General features: G+C 38.3%; 2 protein-coding genes across 2 annotated transcripts; one reads left to right on the top strand and one right to left on the bottom strand.

Moving 5' to 3' along the window:
- The first annotated feature begins 636 nt into the window (after positions 1 to 636).
- anxa3b (annexin A3b) lies at positions 637 to 5,586 on the top strand. Its single transcript, XM_062434558.1, has 14 exons — positions 637 to 696; positions 1,092 to 1,131; positions 1,230 to 1,277; positions 1,646 to 1,733; positions 1,905 to 1,999; positions 2,104 to 2,217; positions 2,841 to 2,931; positions 3,069 to 3,148; positions 3,540 to 3,596; positions 3,984 to 4,077; positions 4,196 to 4,291; positions 4,410 to 4,468; positions 4,865 to 4,987; positions 5,080 to 5,586. The coding sequence occupies exons 2-14, from the start codon at positions 1,120 to 1,122 to the stop codon at positions 5,137 to 5,139; spliced, it is 1,017 nt and encodes a 338-aa protein (XP_062290542.1). The 5' UTR covers positions 637 to 696; positions 1,092 to 1,119; the 3' UTR covers positions 5,140 to 5,586.
- An 11-nt stretch (positions 5,587 to 5,597) lies between these two features.
- rcl1 (RNA terminal phosphate cyclase-like 1) lies at positions 5,598 to 16,395 on the bottom strand. The gene is made up of 9 exons (XM_062434556.1): positions 16,238 to 16,395; positions 15,745 to 15,816; positions 15,112 to 15,287; positions 14,593 to 14,667; positions 14,337 to 14,461; positions 13,502 to 13,627; positions 13,120 to 13,276; positions 7,014 to 7,117; positions 5,598 to 5,776 (listed from the first exon to the last, which is right to left on the bottom strand). The coding sequence occupies exons 1-9, from the start codon at positions 16,365 to 16,367 to the stop codon at positions 5,623 to 5,625; spliced, it is 1,119 nt and encodes a 372-aa protein (XP_062290540.1). The 5' UTR covers positions 16,368 to 16,395; the 3' UTR covers positions 5,598 to 5,622.
- Positions 16,396 to 17,006: the final 611 nt, after the last annotated feature.

Below are 17,006 nucleotides of genomic sequence, written 5' to 3'. Positions count from 1 at the left end.
GATGAAGGCCTTTGTCTTTTACAGCCTGAGAATTTGCCTGGTAGGCTATATATAGCATAATGGAGTTACACTTGTGCATATTGCAACCTGGTCAGGCTTAAGGTGGACTGACCCTTAAGGTGGTCCAGGTAAACCTGCTACACATAATTATTCAATATCAATCAGTAAAGTAAATCTTTAAAACAGATTTAGGGTTTGGGAGCTGGTTTAGTTGTGCTTGGATTACTTGGATGATGAGTAAATTGTTATCTAACATGAAGTTGTGTCACCGATAACATCAAAAGATGAGACCTATTTAAAGGAAATATGTTTTTCCTGTTTAATTTCCTTCCTCTTTGTCTCTCTCTGACTCATATATTTTCTCTTGCCTTGAGCAAACAGGACATTAGACCCACTGCAGGTCATTACTGATATATAATTGCCTTCTAAGGAGACAATGTTGTGTTAAAACATTAAAAAAAACGCGCAAAAATTGAGAGATACTGATGCTACTTTTAATGATGAGGACTTTTGAAGCACAAGGGAGTCAAATCACATCCTGCTTTGGGTTGTGTGTACACATGAGGAGGAGTTTATGATGATGCATCCTCCCCCAGTTTATAATGGGCGTTGCTTTCTCGAATTCCCCGAAAGGTGTGGCGACATTGGCATACTGTGAAATTTCTCCTCTGACATCAATCCTGTCCTCTCACTTAGGTAAGACAAACAAAATACCTTTTTCTGACTTCTGATAATAGTCTTTATACATGCACGCAGCCTTGTCTTCTGCCTGTGTCTTATTGGTTTTTCATACTTTGCTGGTCGCGAAAATACCTCGGCCTGTGTCGACATCAAATTTTAACTACACTACGCGAGTGTCAAATGATTTTAGTTTTACACGTAGACATTTGGATAACAAGTAGCTAGTCGTGTTGGTGTTAAGTAAATGCTTAAAGTGCAGGCAGTGAAAATGAGAGGATGAAATTGGAGATAAGTGTGCAGAGAGCAAAGATGATCAGATCAGATTAAGACATGAATTCGAGCATATCACTGAGTCCATAAAGCACTTTCACTTTCAAGAGACTAATGTTTCTTATTCTTCTTTACCCCAGTTAAAGGCTTTTCTCTACAACTACAGCAATGTCTGTTTGGGTGAGTAGTTGATCATGTGTTTTTTAAATTAGTTTGTAGTCTTAAATTATGAAAGCTGTGGGTGATAATCGAAACATATTTGTTTACTTGTATTGTAGGATGACTTGGACCTGCTGTTAGACTCCCCCTCCTCACTGACTGTGACAGTAAGTGGGACATATTTCATTAAAAGAATAGGCAAACACACACCAAGTCTGTGTAAGGTGCTGGTACTAATATCAGGATTCAGAAAGGATAAATAGGAAAAAGTACTGCACATGTGGTACTGTGCAGTACTTTTTCCTATTTATACTGTAAATTGGACATATCATCAACTTTTAGTGAGTAGGATCAGTTCATGATGATGATGATTATTATTATGTCATAATATGGGTCTAGGTTGCTATTGCTTGAAAGGAAAAAGACAAATAGGAATTAGATATAAAATATTGGTGGGGTGTGTTATTTTTTCACATTGACAACATGCTACTGGTTGTGTCACTGTGATAAATGAGCATGTGTCTGTGTTTATTAGTCCAACACAAGAGGAACTGTAAAGGATCATGCAAACTTCAAAGCAGAGGACGACGTGTCTGCACTAAGGAAGGCAATAGAGGGCCTTGGTAAGCTAATGAGTTACCATTATCAGTATATTATCAAGATACTAAACTGTATCTGAGAAATATGTAAAGTGCTTTTGCCAGTTAATCCTTGTACAAGGCAAGTGGATCATGTTTTATATCTGTATGTTTATGTAAGATTTTAAGTCAGTTTTGTGTTGTCCTTTTCTTTAGGTACAACAGAAAAGACTGTCATTGAGGTGTTGACCAAAAGAAGTCATGCTCAGCGTCAGCTTATCGCTAAGGCCTATGAGAAGGCCACAGGAAGGGTAAGAAAACTTTCAAATATTAATTATTGCTGTGGCAACGAAGATCCAACTGAGATTCAAGTTGGTGGAGTAAGATTTGTGTGTTATCTTCCTTCCTGTATCAGACATTAGTAGCCGACATCGAGGGCGACACAGGTGGAGACTTTGAGGACTTGTTAGTGGCCTTGGTAACACCTACTGCTGTCTACGACTGTCATGAAGTCATGAAAGCCATCAAGGTGAGATTGTGTCTCCTTTTTTTCCCTTTATTTTGATTGTTGATTGTGTTTTTGTCACACTAACTCTAAGATGTCATGGCCCATCTTCTATTGGAGATTCTTATTGGTTTCAGTGAGTGAAACCACAAAAAAAATACTAAACTAGAAAAGGAACAAAGACACATGGTCTAAGCATGACTTCATTTGTTTAAACAGACTTAACTTATCTTAGATTTGTCTGTGGTAATGACATTTAACCACACCCACACAGTAGTGCTAAAAGAATCTCTTGCACTTCGGTCCCTTCATTGGTGGATACTGGTACTCTCAGAACAGGACAAATTGTTACAAACAGTTTAAATGGGCCACTTCTGTGGCTCATCAGAGTCAAGAGTCATCAGAGAGGTTTGACTCTGATGAAGGTGCAGTGCACATTGAAACGTTAGTAATGCACCTTAAGTCATTGTTAAAGTAAATTGTGTACTCCAGTATCTTCTTTGGGTGCAGTGTTTGAGAAGTGGTTTGTAACACACACAGTGGTTTAAAATCAGCACTTGACAGTTGATGTTTTGTGTATGTGCAATGAACTGCACTTTATTTCTCTCTAAAAACTCATACACTATACTTGTGTATATCACTCACAGGGTGCAGGGACCACAGAGAGTATCCTGACTGAAATCTTTGCCTCTAGATCCAACAGGCAGATTAAAGCAATGTCTGAAACATACCTGGCAGGTTAGTATCTCTAATGCAGTATTTCTAATTTAACTGAAACTGGAGTTAAATGGTTGCGTAAGAGTTGGCAAATGTCCATGATGCAATGTGTCAGACAATTTTGAAACTCTGTGTATTGTACATGTTGTTTCATTAAGAAACTGGCAGACTGATGATTCATGACCTGAAGTCGGAGGTATCTGGAGATTATGGGAAAGCACTGCTCGTCCTGGCGGAGGTACTGTACATTAAATCAAAATAGTGATATACTGCCACAAAGCCTTCCCAACAACATCATAAAAAATATGACTTTAAAAAAATCTTTATACATAATGAAAAGCTTCAGAGGAAGGAAAGGTTTCATACTTCTGATCTACAACTGAGTCTAAACAAAAAATATTTATTTATTTAAAGGCCTGAACTGTAATTGTAATTGTTTTCCACAAGATCTTTGGAAAGCTTGTCTTCTCTATAATGAAGTTATAATGTTTATCTCAGATGAATTATGACAAGGATATTAAAAGTGTCAAAGAAGCTAATCTCTTAAAGGAGTTCCTGAACAAATGACAAATATATTGATTTTCTTCCCCTACATATCCCAAACTATCTTCTTCCATTTATTCTCACAGGGGAAGAGAGATGAGAGCACCAGTGTGGATGCTGCCAAGGCTAAGGCAGATGCTAAGGTATATTCACCACATTTTGATTATTCATTGTGTGGCCAACCTGCTAGTTTTCTGCATGTTAGAAAATGATCACATTCACTTGATATTTAGAGATGTCAAGAAACTAGGGCATTAACATTAAAACATTGTTGTGCAGTTTATTGATGTCAGACAGATGTGTAAGTGAGCTGTTGGCACACTTCTTCAGTTGACATTTTGAGCTTAATCGTACACATTCATGAGACGTAAAGGCACCACTCCTCCTTATGTTTTGCATAAAAAAGATTTGGTACTGAACATCCAGAAAAACATCCACTTTAAATTACTTTCCGAGAACAGCTAAGCAAAAAAAGTTCAGGTCTAAAGCTGTATGTATGTATGTATGCTCTTATTTCTTCTTCTACCCAGGCCCTGTATGAAGCAGGAGAGAAGAAATGGGGAACTGACGAGGACAAATTTATCGACATCCTCTGCCACAGGAGTATTCCCCAGCTTCGACAGAGTGGGTAGATCTCTTACATATTTGATCTGTATTACTGATAGAGACAACAGGGATTGAAGCTGTTATAGACATCAGTGTTACATCTTCAAAAACATTGTACTCAAATCTGTCTCTGCAGCTCTGGTAGAGTACAAGAACCTTAGCAAGAAGACTCTGCAGGAGAGCATCGAGAGTGAGATGTCTGGCAACCTGGAGAAGCTTTTAGTAGCTGTTGGTGAGAAAAATAGTCAACATGTCCCATTTTTTATTGTGTTGCATTTGTAGTTGATAAACTGATCACACAACACATTTGAGACACATTTTTAAAATAAAAATGTCTTTTCCCTCTCTAGTGAAGTGTGTGAAGAGCGTCCCGGTGTACTTCGCAGAGAGGCTTTTCAAAAGCATGAAGGTAAGCAGTACAAAAAAGTCCATCTGTACCATGAGGGCCTTTTAAACCTTTACCAGTGGCCCCCAAAACACAATGCACATATTGTTTTGTTGCACCCCATTCCTTTTTTTATACACAATAGACAGCTGTATTGTCACCAGTGGTGTGGAAAGGAATGTTAAGCCACTGCTTTTTTGCTGCTGCGTTGACTAAATGTACAACATTGATTGTTGCAATGTGTCAACAGCCTCTAAAGAAGCAGATAACTACAAACATGTGAGACTGCAAACATAGATTATTGCTCACTGCAGGATAGTAAATGTGAGGTGAACATGTGTTATGAGTAGTTGCTGTAGAAGTATATGCTGCTTCTGATTATTTTCTATGTCACACTGTGTTTTTCTGTGCTTTCTTCAGGGTTTAGGGACCACCGAGTCCACACTGACCAGGATACTAGTCAGTCGCTCGGAGATTGATTTGCTGGACATCAGAACAGAGTACAAGAAGCTGTTTGGAGAGTCCCTTTATTCCCAGTTACAGGTCAGTACATAGACCCACAGAGATACTATCAGTTTTTTCTTGAAAAAAAAAAATTCCAATCACCTCCCTTTTCTCTCCTCATGTTGCTGCAGTCTGAAGTGTCAGGGAGTTATGGCGACACCCTCAAACATCTGTGCGGCAAAGACGATTAACTCCTTCGAACTCCTGTTACGAGGAACACGTGATGTGGAGTGCAGATGGGAGGAACCACATCTAATGACGATGACCAGTCGCTGAACTTTCCAGTAACATCATACTGATACATTTGCTTGAACTAGGCCTTAACGACGACTGGAACTAACCATCTTGAAAAGCTATTTTAATGTGGAATTCCAGCAATGTTGAACCACACATTGATGTTTAGAAAGCTCAGTGCTTTGCAGACTGAATGATTAACACTCCAAGACTTAAGAAGCAGTCATTTGTGGATATGATACTGTTGGATGTGTTTTGGATTACATAAATATTGTTTGTATGGTTATTTGTTCGACTGATGGCTCTTAAATCAATAACTGCTCATTTCAACTTCTTGTATACTGTAACACAAATAATCTGAAAGTTGGCGACACACAAATAAATATTTTCACATTTAAAACAAGACGACACCATGCCATTTATATAAAAATACTTTTGTTTTATTTGAGGGTTTTGTTGATGTTGCTGTAACCAACTCCTACACAGGTCAACAAGACTTTGTCTCCACCTTTCCTTTCGTCTTCTAAAGGCTTCTGAACTTCAATCTTGAACATGATTTGGAAGAAATCTCTAATGTGTCTGAGGAACTCGATCCTGGAGAGACAGCGAGAGAGAAGAAATTTAAGAAAAACAGAACATTAAGTTTTGAGTTTGTACATTATTTCTTGCAATATATTTAGCTGTTACTCTTTACAAGTCACTATAATGAAGGAGAGACATAGCTGGACACAAAATATTCCAACAGTAAACATAGTAGACACTAGGAGTCCCATAACAATGTCCCGCATGCCTCAAGTGACAACACTAAAGGTCATCAACCCAACCAAGGATGTCATATTTATAATGCAAAACAATCTACAGAAACTAACTATACACGCTGAGGTTAAAGTTTGTGTCATTGGTCATCAACATTACCTGGGCAGGAGGAAGAGTGTATTGCGATGGCACTGCCAATCTTCAGTTATCATAGTACTGTACTTGGGAGGGACACAGCACCGGTACCATGATAACTGAAAATGGACAGTTCATTGTGATGGCGACCATGCCTGAAGTCAACTTTTCTCCTCTCATACTATTTTGTAATAGTTTGTTTGCAAGTAAAGAAACTTAATGTAGCATCTCTTCAAGTGTAAATCTATCTATTCATCACACATTCAAAACAGTGACTGTAAATGGCCACGTGAATGCACAGCTGGCCAAGTCCCATGATAATGAATGTAAACATTTTGGAAATGAAAAAAAAGAACCAGAGTTGGTTGATTTTAATTAGACTTATTATTTTCTGTTGTTTTTTATTTTTTATTTTTTATAGTATACAGTAGTAGCAGCTTATTTGCGGTTTCCTCTTTCCTCGTCGTTCTTTAACTAGAACATGTTCTCAGTAGTGCTAATGGTACGAGCACCTTGTTTACGGTGAACTACAGCAGTCAGTGTGCTCACATTGCAAGAAACAATGTCCGGCTGTGTGAAGGGGACAATAAAAATTGTGGTGAAACCTTTGTTTAATCTGATCTCCTCTTTTTAAACAATCTGTTTTTTTTGGGTGAAAATCAGTACCTAAAACAATGACAAACTGTTATAACAAACAGTGTGTCTCTGTTGTTTATTTGTCCAGCATCTGTGCCCTACGATGGGATGAGAACTTTGGAATATTGTCTCTTGCCAAGAGGAGACTAGTGGAAGAATAACTAAATGTAAGGTCTGGTGGGTTTTACGTTTGAAGGAAGTGTTTCTGTATATTAACTTATTAATAACTTATAAAGAGACTGGTGTAAAGTTCAGTGGGGCAGGGAGCCATCTGTGAGTTTATTATTGAATGACAGTGACTTACGTGTATGGGGAGAGGGGTCCGAGCAAAACCTTTGACACGTCCTGTTGGCCAAGGGTCATCAAGAGCAGCGCCAGGCTCTGATTGGTTGAATCCACGTAGCCACCCTAAAACAAGGAAAGAGGAGGTGATATATGTTTTAGTAACAAAAACAACACAGACATACGTCATGGAGGTGGAGATGTTTAAAAAGAACTCGGTCACCCCATGACAGGAGATTGATTATCTCAACATTGATAGCACTGTGGAACAAATGTTTACTTGTTTTTTGGTCCTGGGTAGTAAGAGTTAATTTCTAGTATAGAAAATTGTGATTATTCAAACCTTGCTTTTGTGACCAGGACAGTGATATTACCATATTTACTTATTTCCATAGCACATTTTAATTTATGTAAAGTCAGAAAAAACAACATATGAATCATTGGATATGATGATGTGAGATATTTTGGGGCGGAAGCATGAATTTGGTTTGCAATATTATAGCAAATCTTGAAAAACGACTCACTTCTAAGCCCTTTTTGGTCACTTTTGTATAAGTTTGGTATAAATTCATGTTAAGTTAGATTTTTTTTTTTTTTTTTTTACACTTAAATGGGCAAATTCACTTGTTTTCCCATTGAAAATAGGTACATTTCAAAAATATTATTGTCCAGGTCACAAAAGCAAAGTTTGAAGGCATTATATACATTTTCTATATTTTTTAGGCATAACCCATAATTCCAAAACACAAAACCTAGAGCAATGTATGCATTATACATACTTCTAATCTGACCAAGTAGAGAGCCTTTGAAAAACATAACACTGTAACACAAAATTGACAAATTTGGGTCCAGAACAGTAGACAATGCTTCAGATATGGATGTTGCTCCAAATAAACAACAAATTCTAAAATGTAGAGGCTTCACACACGTCTTTACCCTGGCAGCACAGAAGATCTATATAACCGCCACAGTATCAAGGTGGGCACCCAAGATTAGTGCCACCAGTTCAGTATATGACCCAATGTGAAATATGGTCACAACCTCCCCTTCTGGCGTTGTACGATTGACCTTTTTGATATCAACTCTCATCACTTCATCCTATTAGATTTTTGTGTGAAACTTTGTCATAATTCGCATATGAAGTTTTGTGAGGTCACAGTGACCTTTACCTCTGACCGACAAAATCTAATCAGTTCATCATGGAGTCAAGTGGATGTTTGTGCCAAATTTGAAGACATTTTCGTAACGCATTCCTGAGATATTGCCTTTATGAGAAAATGTGACAGACAACAAAAAAACATAACTTCATTCATGACTGTCGACAGCGTAGAGGCATAAAAATCCATTAAAAAAATAAATAATGCTACATCAGTGTACAAGTCTGTTAATAGGTCTTAGGTACTAATGTGTAAGTGAAAACGAGTTGTATGAAGCATTTTGTGGCTCCAGAGGGAGCTAGTGATGTCACTTTTTAACGATCCACAGTGAGTCCATCAATTGTCTGGTTGGCAGATTTGCAAAATTCAAATGGACATTTTAATCTTCTCAAGTATACCGTTTTTTAAATTTTATCTCACATGACACTTTCTAAAAACTCAGTTCTCTTATGTATCCTGTCAGTAGTTCTCTCTCTACGACCTGTTTCCAACATCTAAACTTCTCCAGACCTTTTAGTCCTCTGCCTAACGTTCCCGTTTCCCCTACATATTACATATTTAGAGGACAGAAGATCCAGTCTTCGTATAAGTGATCACATGCCGTGACTACTTGACAACAGCTATGTGTTATTATCCAACCCGTACAAAGAGGCACGTGCAAGACCGGACACACCCTACAGCATTTTATAAACTTTAAAATCTCTAATTTTCTCAATTTAAGTTTTTATAAATGCGTTTACCATTAACTGTCCTGTACTGACTTGATGTCCAAATGTGACACAACTTTACTGCAGCTACACAGGATCAGTTTCTTGTGCTGTGGATCAATTTTATTGCAGTATGCATGTGGTCCGGTCATGCAGTATTATGGCATCGTGACTTGTCAGCAGAATATGATTCAATTACATAATCATATCACTGAAATCATAGTGAAACTATGGTGACACTGTTTTTACAGTATTGATGATGAGGCAAGGATTTTGTTAACCGCATTCCTTCTACAAGTGGACAAGTTTCTTCAAACTGAGTCAACTTTAAAAATAAGATCACCAAAGACTATGCAACCATGCGAAGAACTACACCATCTCAACTTATTTCCACCATTTTAATCCATTAACAAGCCTGTAGAATAGATGGATGTTTTCTTGCTCTTAATGGGTCCTCATTAAGAGCAAGAAACTGAAAACTACAATTAAAGTATATTTTTAAGACAGTTTTATCCAACTTTTCTCTAATACTTCCTATGACTTGAAAAGTACATGAGGTAGGTTATTAAAAAAGTGTTGTGTCTGAGTACCTTACCTTGTGCTGCTGATCTGGGTGAGACAAATTGAATGTACTTCGGTTTTTTTCTGAACCTTTTATGCAATTTCCCTGTTTGTTTGGAATCTCTCATCACAGCTTAATTTCACTACAAAAACATTGTTAACGCCTCTCGTTAGTTAATTTCCTGTCTCTGAGAGAAAACCTCAGACAGTCTAGGCCGCCACGGGATCCTCTGGAAAAGTCCCTTGAATCCTTCAAGCAAATGGCAACCCCCTTTTGCAAACAGTCAAATCCCCCCAAAAAATGTAAGCAGGTGCGGACACAATTACATTACTCAACACAATACCACATACTGATATAATCCAATACAATCTAAGATCAATGGGCCTGTTCCCGCATTTACACTTACACTTGTTTGACCTAAAGTCTAGAGTTTAAATTGTCACAAATCTGAACCTATAAAATCTACAACATAAAATTGAGTCGGAGCAAACAGGGTGAATTAGAAAAAAACATGGAGAAATGCATGCTTGCATTGGTTAGCTTCACATGGAACAATGTGAGAGGTTAAAGCGAGTGGCTTCTTTCCTCTGGACTGACTTTACCCTTATATGAAGCTTTCCTTAGCAGATCAACAAACTCAGAAGTTATGAATCTAAAGAGAGCACTGATCAACAATACTGAGCTTAAAAAAAAAACTAAAAAAAACGGTAAAGATACTTTTCTGAGCATAACTCTTGCTTCAGATTCTGAAGGTCTTCAGATCCACCAATACAATAGTCTATATTGTTATATAGCTCTGGAATAACCTCTACAGAAGACTGAACTCTTAATCTCCACACAACATACACACAATCATGTTAAAATTCATAACATTCAACATAAGTTAAAAGGGTTACTGAGCGCACCACTTACATCAGCTTCTGTCCATTGTTGATGTTGCTTCCAAAAACAAAATGTCCATCGTGTGTATTTGGTTTACTACAGGAGGACTGTACTGATTAACCATTAAACAAACAGACGCACACATACAGAGTGCCCATTTTTTCCCCCTTTTTAGTTTTCAAAAATTAACTATTCCAGCAGGAGCACACGTCCATGTTTTCTCGTTATTCTTCCTCTTTTCCTTTTATCGTCCTGCAGCAACCACTCAGTCCTCCTGATATGGTTACATATTAAAATCAGCAGTTATTCAAATGCAGTTCAACTTCTAAACGCAGTAGATCTACCTGCTCCACCAGCAACTGTGGATTTGTCTCTTAAAAACAGGCACAAAAATATGTTTAATCCACCATCCTCTGCGGCTGCTAAGCAGAAACATTATCTCTCCACTCTGTTGCTTGGAGTTAAGAGGACACGTCCAACAATATTGCTCTTTCAGAGTTAATCAGCACTACCCTGACCAGCTAACTGGACTCACATGGCTCCTATGAGAGAGGGCCGAGGGGCAGAGCCACTAAATCACTGGATCTAATTGTACATATTCTGATAAAGTGTGCTCTTTTTCCTATGTGACTGTGTGTCTATATGAGAGTATTTGTTACTATATACAGTACCAATCAAAAGTTTGTCTGGCAATGTATGATTTAGTACTAGCCAAGCTGGTTTATCACACAGCTACTGCTGTAAGTCACACTTGGGGACACAGGTTGAGAAATGCTGACATAAAATGTGACTGCGTTGTTTTGTATCTGTTAGCACAAACATGACGGTAAATCTCGCCTAAAGGATTCATCATTTATCGAGCATGTTCAAACAAACAATACTCTTGACACATCATTCCAGAAATGAAACAGAGAAGTTTTTCAGAGTGCTGTTACTGATATTTGAGACTTGAAATTAGTTTCCTTATGGCTTCTTTCAATATCATTAATACAACATGCTGAAATAAATATTTGAATCAATGTTTTAAATGTGAAATAGTTTAAGTGAAATGTTCATGTTAAATATTAATAATCAGTTTTATTTGAGTTCTTTTTTGTTTTCATCATATCATTTTTTCATGTCACTTCTTATAACAGTGGAGATGTAGCCAATTACCAAAATGCTGCCCAGGTAGCTCTGAAGTAACCAGTTAAGACTGCTGCTGGTTCTGGTTCTAACACTGGTTCTTAAGATTGATGCTGGGCATGGACAAACCAGTCTTAGTAGGTAGGCATTGTGTTATTTCCCATTAAAACATAGAAGTTTGAACTCTGTTCTTTCAGCCATATTTTCCGAGAGAGATATCTATATCTAATGATCAATAAAGTATACAGCTCCTGTTAAAAATAATATTTTTATTTATTCATATCAACCAGGTCCTGATCTAGCTATCAGGACAAGAAATATCTTACAAGTCCAGACCAAGCAAGTAGCTTGCAGTCTAAAAAGTGAAGCCAATGCAGAAGTGCCTTAGAACTGCATTCTCTCTAATGGCCAGCAGGGGGCAACTCCACTGGCTCCAAAAATAAGTCAGACTGCATGGAAGTCTATGAGAAAATTACCCTGCTTCTTACTTTATTTTATTACCCCAGTAAACACTTTCCTAATGGAGGTCCTAATTGATTATTCAATGTAACAATGGTGTGATCCCAGAATTACCGAGTATAGGCATAGCCGTAGCTGGATGGAAATGTCCTTTAGTTGCTCTTTACATTGTGGTTCTGCCCACAAACAGTTTCTCAGTTGAATTCCAGACTGGGGTTGATGGTCATTACCAGGGAATGTGGGTAAACAAGGGCAGTGAATGTCATTGTTTCATGCTGGGATTGAAATATGTCCTGACTGTGTACGTCAAGTATTCACAAAGAATTTTAAATTGTCCAGGGATGGGCCAAAAACCTAGACTCCAGCTGCTGTGTGCAGGGTAATGAAGATCTGATATCAACTTGTAAACACAGCAACCAACCGACAAAAAGCTGATTTTTGAATAAGTTAAAATTTAGCATTGAATCATAATACTGCTTTCATCAGAGTCTAGGCATTAAGAGCAATGTGAAATATATACTGAAAATGTGGTTTAAATATGAAAATGACTACTCAGTGCATACGCTTATAAAAAATGTATAGTTCCCATAAAAAAAAAATCTGTATTAAATTAGTGATGACTGTGTTGTGTAAACTGTTACGAGGCTTGTTGGAGAGCAGTACGGGCAGATAACCAATATGCATGCTTGATTAAAAAGACAGGACAGGTTTGGTATTTTGAATGGCAGTTGCTCAGTAGATCAGCTAGTGGATGAGGTATTTCAGAGACTAAACACAGACACACACTATGTAAAATCATTTTTCTTGAAGCTGTTTGTTTGCAACCCTAAACAACAAAAAGCACATTTCAAATTGGCCTAAAAAAAACAACAAGAAAATAAACAAAAACACACTCTTCATGTTGCAAATCAATAGCAAGCCTTTCCTTGCTCTGTTAAAACAGCCAGTGTGGATGTTTATAGGATCAGGGTTTGTTTGTGAAATGGTTGAAAAGCTTGGCTAGATTCCTGAATATGACTTAATATCTGTGCAACAGTGAAGAAAATCTTGTATACTCTTCTTCACAGCAGCCGAGCTGAACCCGAAGAATCATTAGGCTCTATTAAAGAGATCCCAATTACATCCATAGAGAAGATCCATCAGTAAGTTGCTTTTTTTTTTTACGCTAAATCAAATGAAGCAGGCTAAGTGTTCTGGATTAAGAGGTATGACGTGTTGGTTTTTTGCACCACTTACCCGATGTACCTCCTCCAAAAGCAGTTTGGCACAGTTCTTGCCAAGGTCTTCTGGCAATATAGAGACTCCCTGTCCCTGCGGCGTGGATGACATCTCCGCACTGAGGAAGCAGCCATTCAGCGTCTCTGCCACCAGCGTCAGACCAAAACCTGGAGACCTGCGACAAACAAACAAATGAATTATTTAGTGTCTTTCAGACAGACAAAAATAACAGAAAACTGAAACCTATAAGTAGATTTTTTTCATTTAAACTGTAGAGAAGATCAACAAGAATAACAGTAATGAATACTCTTAAAGGTTCCTTCCAATAGGAGGCAGTAACAGAACTGGAAAAGACCAACAAGCGATGACACTGCAATTACATGACTGTTGAGATACTCACTTGCCAGAGTTGGCTCCTTTCATGTGGTCCGTGTAGATGTAGATGTCTGGAATGAACTGGTTGAGGACGCTCCTGGTTGAATCCACAATCCTGTTGGCTATCTGGGGCGATACTCGCACTGAATATCTGGGTTTAGATAATCAAGGACCTTTCATACAACAGCGTGAAGTCGAAGGAATAAAACAACTTGTGGTCTGACTGTGTGTTGCAAGCACACAGACCACCAATATATCATCAATGACAAGTTCAACTTACTTGAGAAACGAGTCGCATGTAATCAAAACATGTTTAAAACTAAGGCAACCTTCTGTGCTTGGCCTTTGGTATGTAATGAGTAAACATTTCAAAGTATTGACAACAGTATGTGCTGCAAAGTTAGTGCAGACAACAGTTCTGGCATTCATCAGGAAATAGATATTAAAAAGGTAAAATGAAGATTGATTGGCAATCGACAGAAACCCAATGGGCGACTATTCTAATAATCAATCCTTTATGTCATATTTTATGTAAAAATGGCCCAAATTCTCTCATTCAAACTTCTCCAATGTGAGGAACTGCTGCTGTCTACATCCATGTAACATTTATTATCTTTAGCTTTTGGACAGTTGGTCGAACAAAACAAGACATTTGTTGTTACATTTCACTATTTCCTCACATTTTTTATGGTAAACATTTTAAATAAATAGTAAATTAATCGATAATTACAATAATAATTTAAATAAAATAGAAAAACGATAGGACTTTATAATGAGCAGACTTTCAAATAACTATTTGTATCACTGTACGTTTTTTACAGGTGAAAATAAGACCATGACTCTGAGCCAGTTAAGGATACGCCATTCCTCTGATCCTCTTGATCTTTCCTGGGTCAGTCAGCTGCACTGGCCTGATGGTCCTGCAGACAGGACATGTGAAAACTACCTCCCCTCCCCCACCAGGCGCCATTCCTCTCTTCACCACCTGAGGGAGTGGCAGCAGGGACCAAATGAGACGGGAGAAAAGAGAGGGTGGCTTAGTTTTAAGTAGTAGCATCATACTTGACTTGGATCATATTGTACCATGCTTGTCAACGGCCACCATGGTGTCCTCACCTTGAGTTCAAAGCTCGCTCCATCGATGCCAAACTTCTTCATCAGAGGGAGGGCTGTGGACTTCAACAAGTCGACCTGCAGTAGAAAGACAGTTTAAACACTGAAACATGCTTCTGCAAAAGGATGAAACTGACGACTACCTTGCAAAACAATGCACAATGGACCAGTTAACATCACAGCCTTAAGCTGAGACACTCTTCACTGTTTCCATGACAACAACTCTCTCCAGTCACCCCAGTTCATACTTCTTCCTTCCTTGTTTCCTTGTGTAAGGTTCATATACATTATACACTTTGGAACAATGCAGGTAGTAGCAAAGAACAAAAAAACTGGCATATCATTGCACATAATGATCTGCGCACTAGAGGAAACAGGGATGCACAAACAACAAAAAGAAGCCTCTTTACATCCAAGCAGTGTCATCTTGAGCTACATGAGTCAAATCTAAATTCAGAAGTACGAACACAGATAACATCAAGTAACGAGTTTGTTGATGATCAGATCGGATCACGTCCTCACCGTCGGGTCAATGGGGTCGTTGGTGACTCCCCTCAGAGTGGCCTTAAGGGTGGTCTTCATGAACGGAGCCAGCATGAGCAGGGCCTCTAGATAGTAGCCAATCGAACGCTGCGTGTTGCAGTCATGTTCTACAGAACCCCCGTACAACAAGCCCGGCTGGTAAAATAACACCGTGCCTGGTAAGGACAAAGACATGAAGACAATGACAGTCTGTTACTTGGTTGATGTTAATATTAGCATTTACGGCCTTTTAGAAGAGAATCATTGTAGAAAAATAGAAAAATAGTATTTGCAAGGAAGCAGTGTGAATTTGGCAAAATAGTCAAGACAAAAAAATAACACTTTGGTCATGTTTTCTTATAGTTAATGCAATCAACTGAGGTGTCTCTTTGCAGTATCATTGAGTTATTATTATATTTCTTTCTGACATCACCACAGTTCAACTTAATGAAAAACAAGCAAAACTGACCTAACAAAGAATAACTATGACTGCACACAATCTCTGTGGATAACCTAAAATAAATCCTATCATTCATATTGAAATGTCAACACTCTAGCAGTAAACAGTAGTTAGATAAACCAACCAGTCACGGTGACAAAGTGAATAGTCATATCCTCATTTTTAAAACTCACCTGTTTGGTTTATCTCTATTCTGGAGCCATTTGTGACTTTGTCGAGCAGCCTGATGAAGCTGGCCTCAAAATCTGAAGAAAACAGACAGAAATTCAGTTAAACCTGCTATTTTAATCTTTGTGAAAATCATGTTGTCTTTACTTTTTGTCTTTTCTTTGTATACTGCACTCAGTATTAAAACATCTGGAATCAAATACATGGATCAAAGCATCAAGTAGGACAGTCACACACTAATACTAATAAGTCAAGACACACTAATATAAGGCTGTCACTGGTTGAATGTTTGATACAAGCGGGAAAAAACAACGCAACTTATGAAATGCTACGCAGGATTACATTTATCTACCACTTACACTACAGTCCCATCATTTCTCCATCTCTGGCGCCCAAGTAATTCAACACACTCCCAACTGCGTAACAGCTAGCTCTCGTTAGCTTCAGAGCTAACTGCGACGCCACATGAAGAAGAGTTGAAGCTGCACAAAAACTCACCGCGGAGCCCCGGGTTATCGTCTTTGGACCTGATGTTTGAGATTTTCACCCGCTTCCCACTGAGTGTGGACAAAACCAGCCGCTGTCGGAAGAAATTGCAGCCATCATAGGTGAGCCCCTGGCTTGCCATGTTATTGTTGTTCCTGCCTCACTAGCGTCAGTGGAAATCCACGTGTGTTTGTCCAGCAGCACGCTGGGGAGAGGCGAGGTTACGGCAAAGCAGAAGAGTCAAAAATGCGGATTTTTAACACGATGCAACGCCGTAGTTGACCAGCAGATGGCGCCACTTCATCATTAATTAAAGCAATATAGGAGTGGGCTCATATAGCTACTGTTGCGTTTTAAAGGCACAGCATGTACACAAACTGATAATACCGACACAAATCATGTTTATTGCTTTTATCAGACTTTAATATTAAAATGTGAGGTAAATTGAAACCTTCAAAATCAAAATGACTGACGTATTTTAATAGGTTGTTAAAAAATTAATATTTAACCTAGGCCTACACAAAAAGTTATGGATGTTCTCTGAACGTTTACGGTTTTATTTGGATCAATAATGTCTGAAAAAACGTTATTTAATTCCTTCAAAACTGCCCCAACTCCTCTAAAATGTTACAGAAGCTGATTATGAGGGAGCAGGAGATTGGTTGTTCATCCCAGCCTGTCTGTCAATCTGCAGGTCAGTCCACTGCAGGGATCTAGACTAGGAAAGGATTAATCACTGCAACCTTGCCAACAAGCTTTTTCCGCCTGTGGACTAATTACA

This window comes from Scomber scombrus, chromosome 15 (genome assembly GCF_963691925.1).
Source record: "Scomber scombrus chromosome 15, fScoSco1.1, whole genome shotgun sequence".
Lineage (NCBI taxonomy): Eukaryota > Metazoa > Chordata > Actinopteri > Scombriformes > Scombridae > Scomber > Scomber scombrus.
This window is presented reverse-complemented; position numbering and strand designations above follow the sequence as displayed.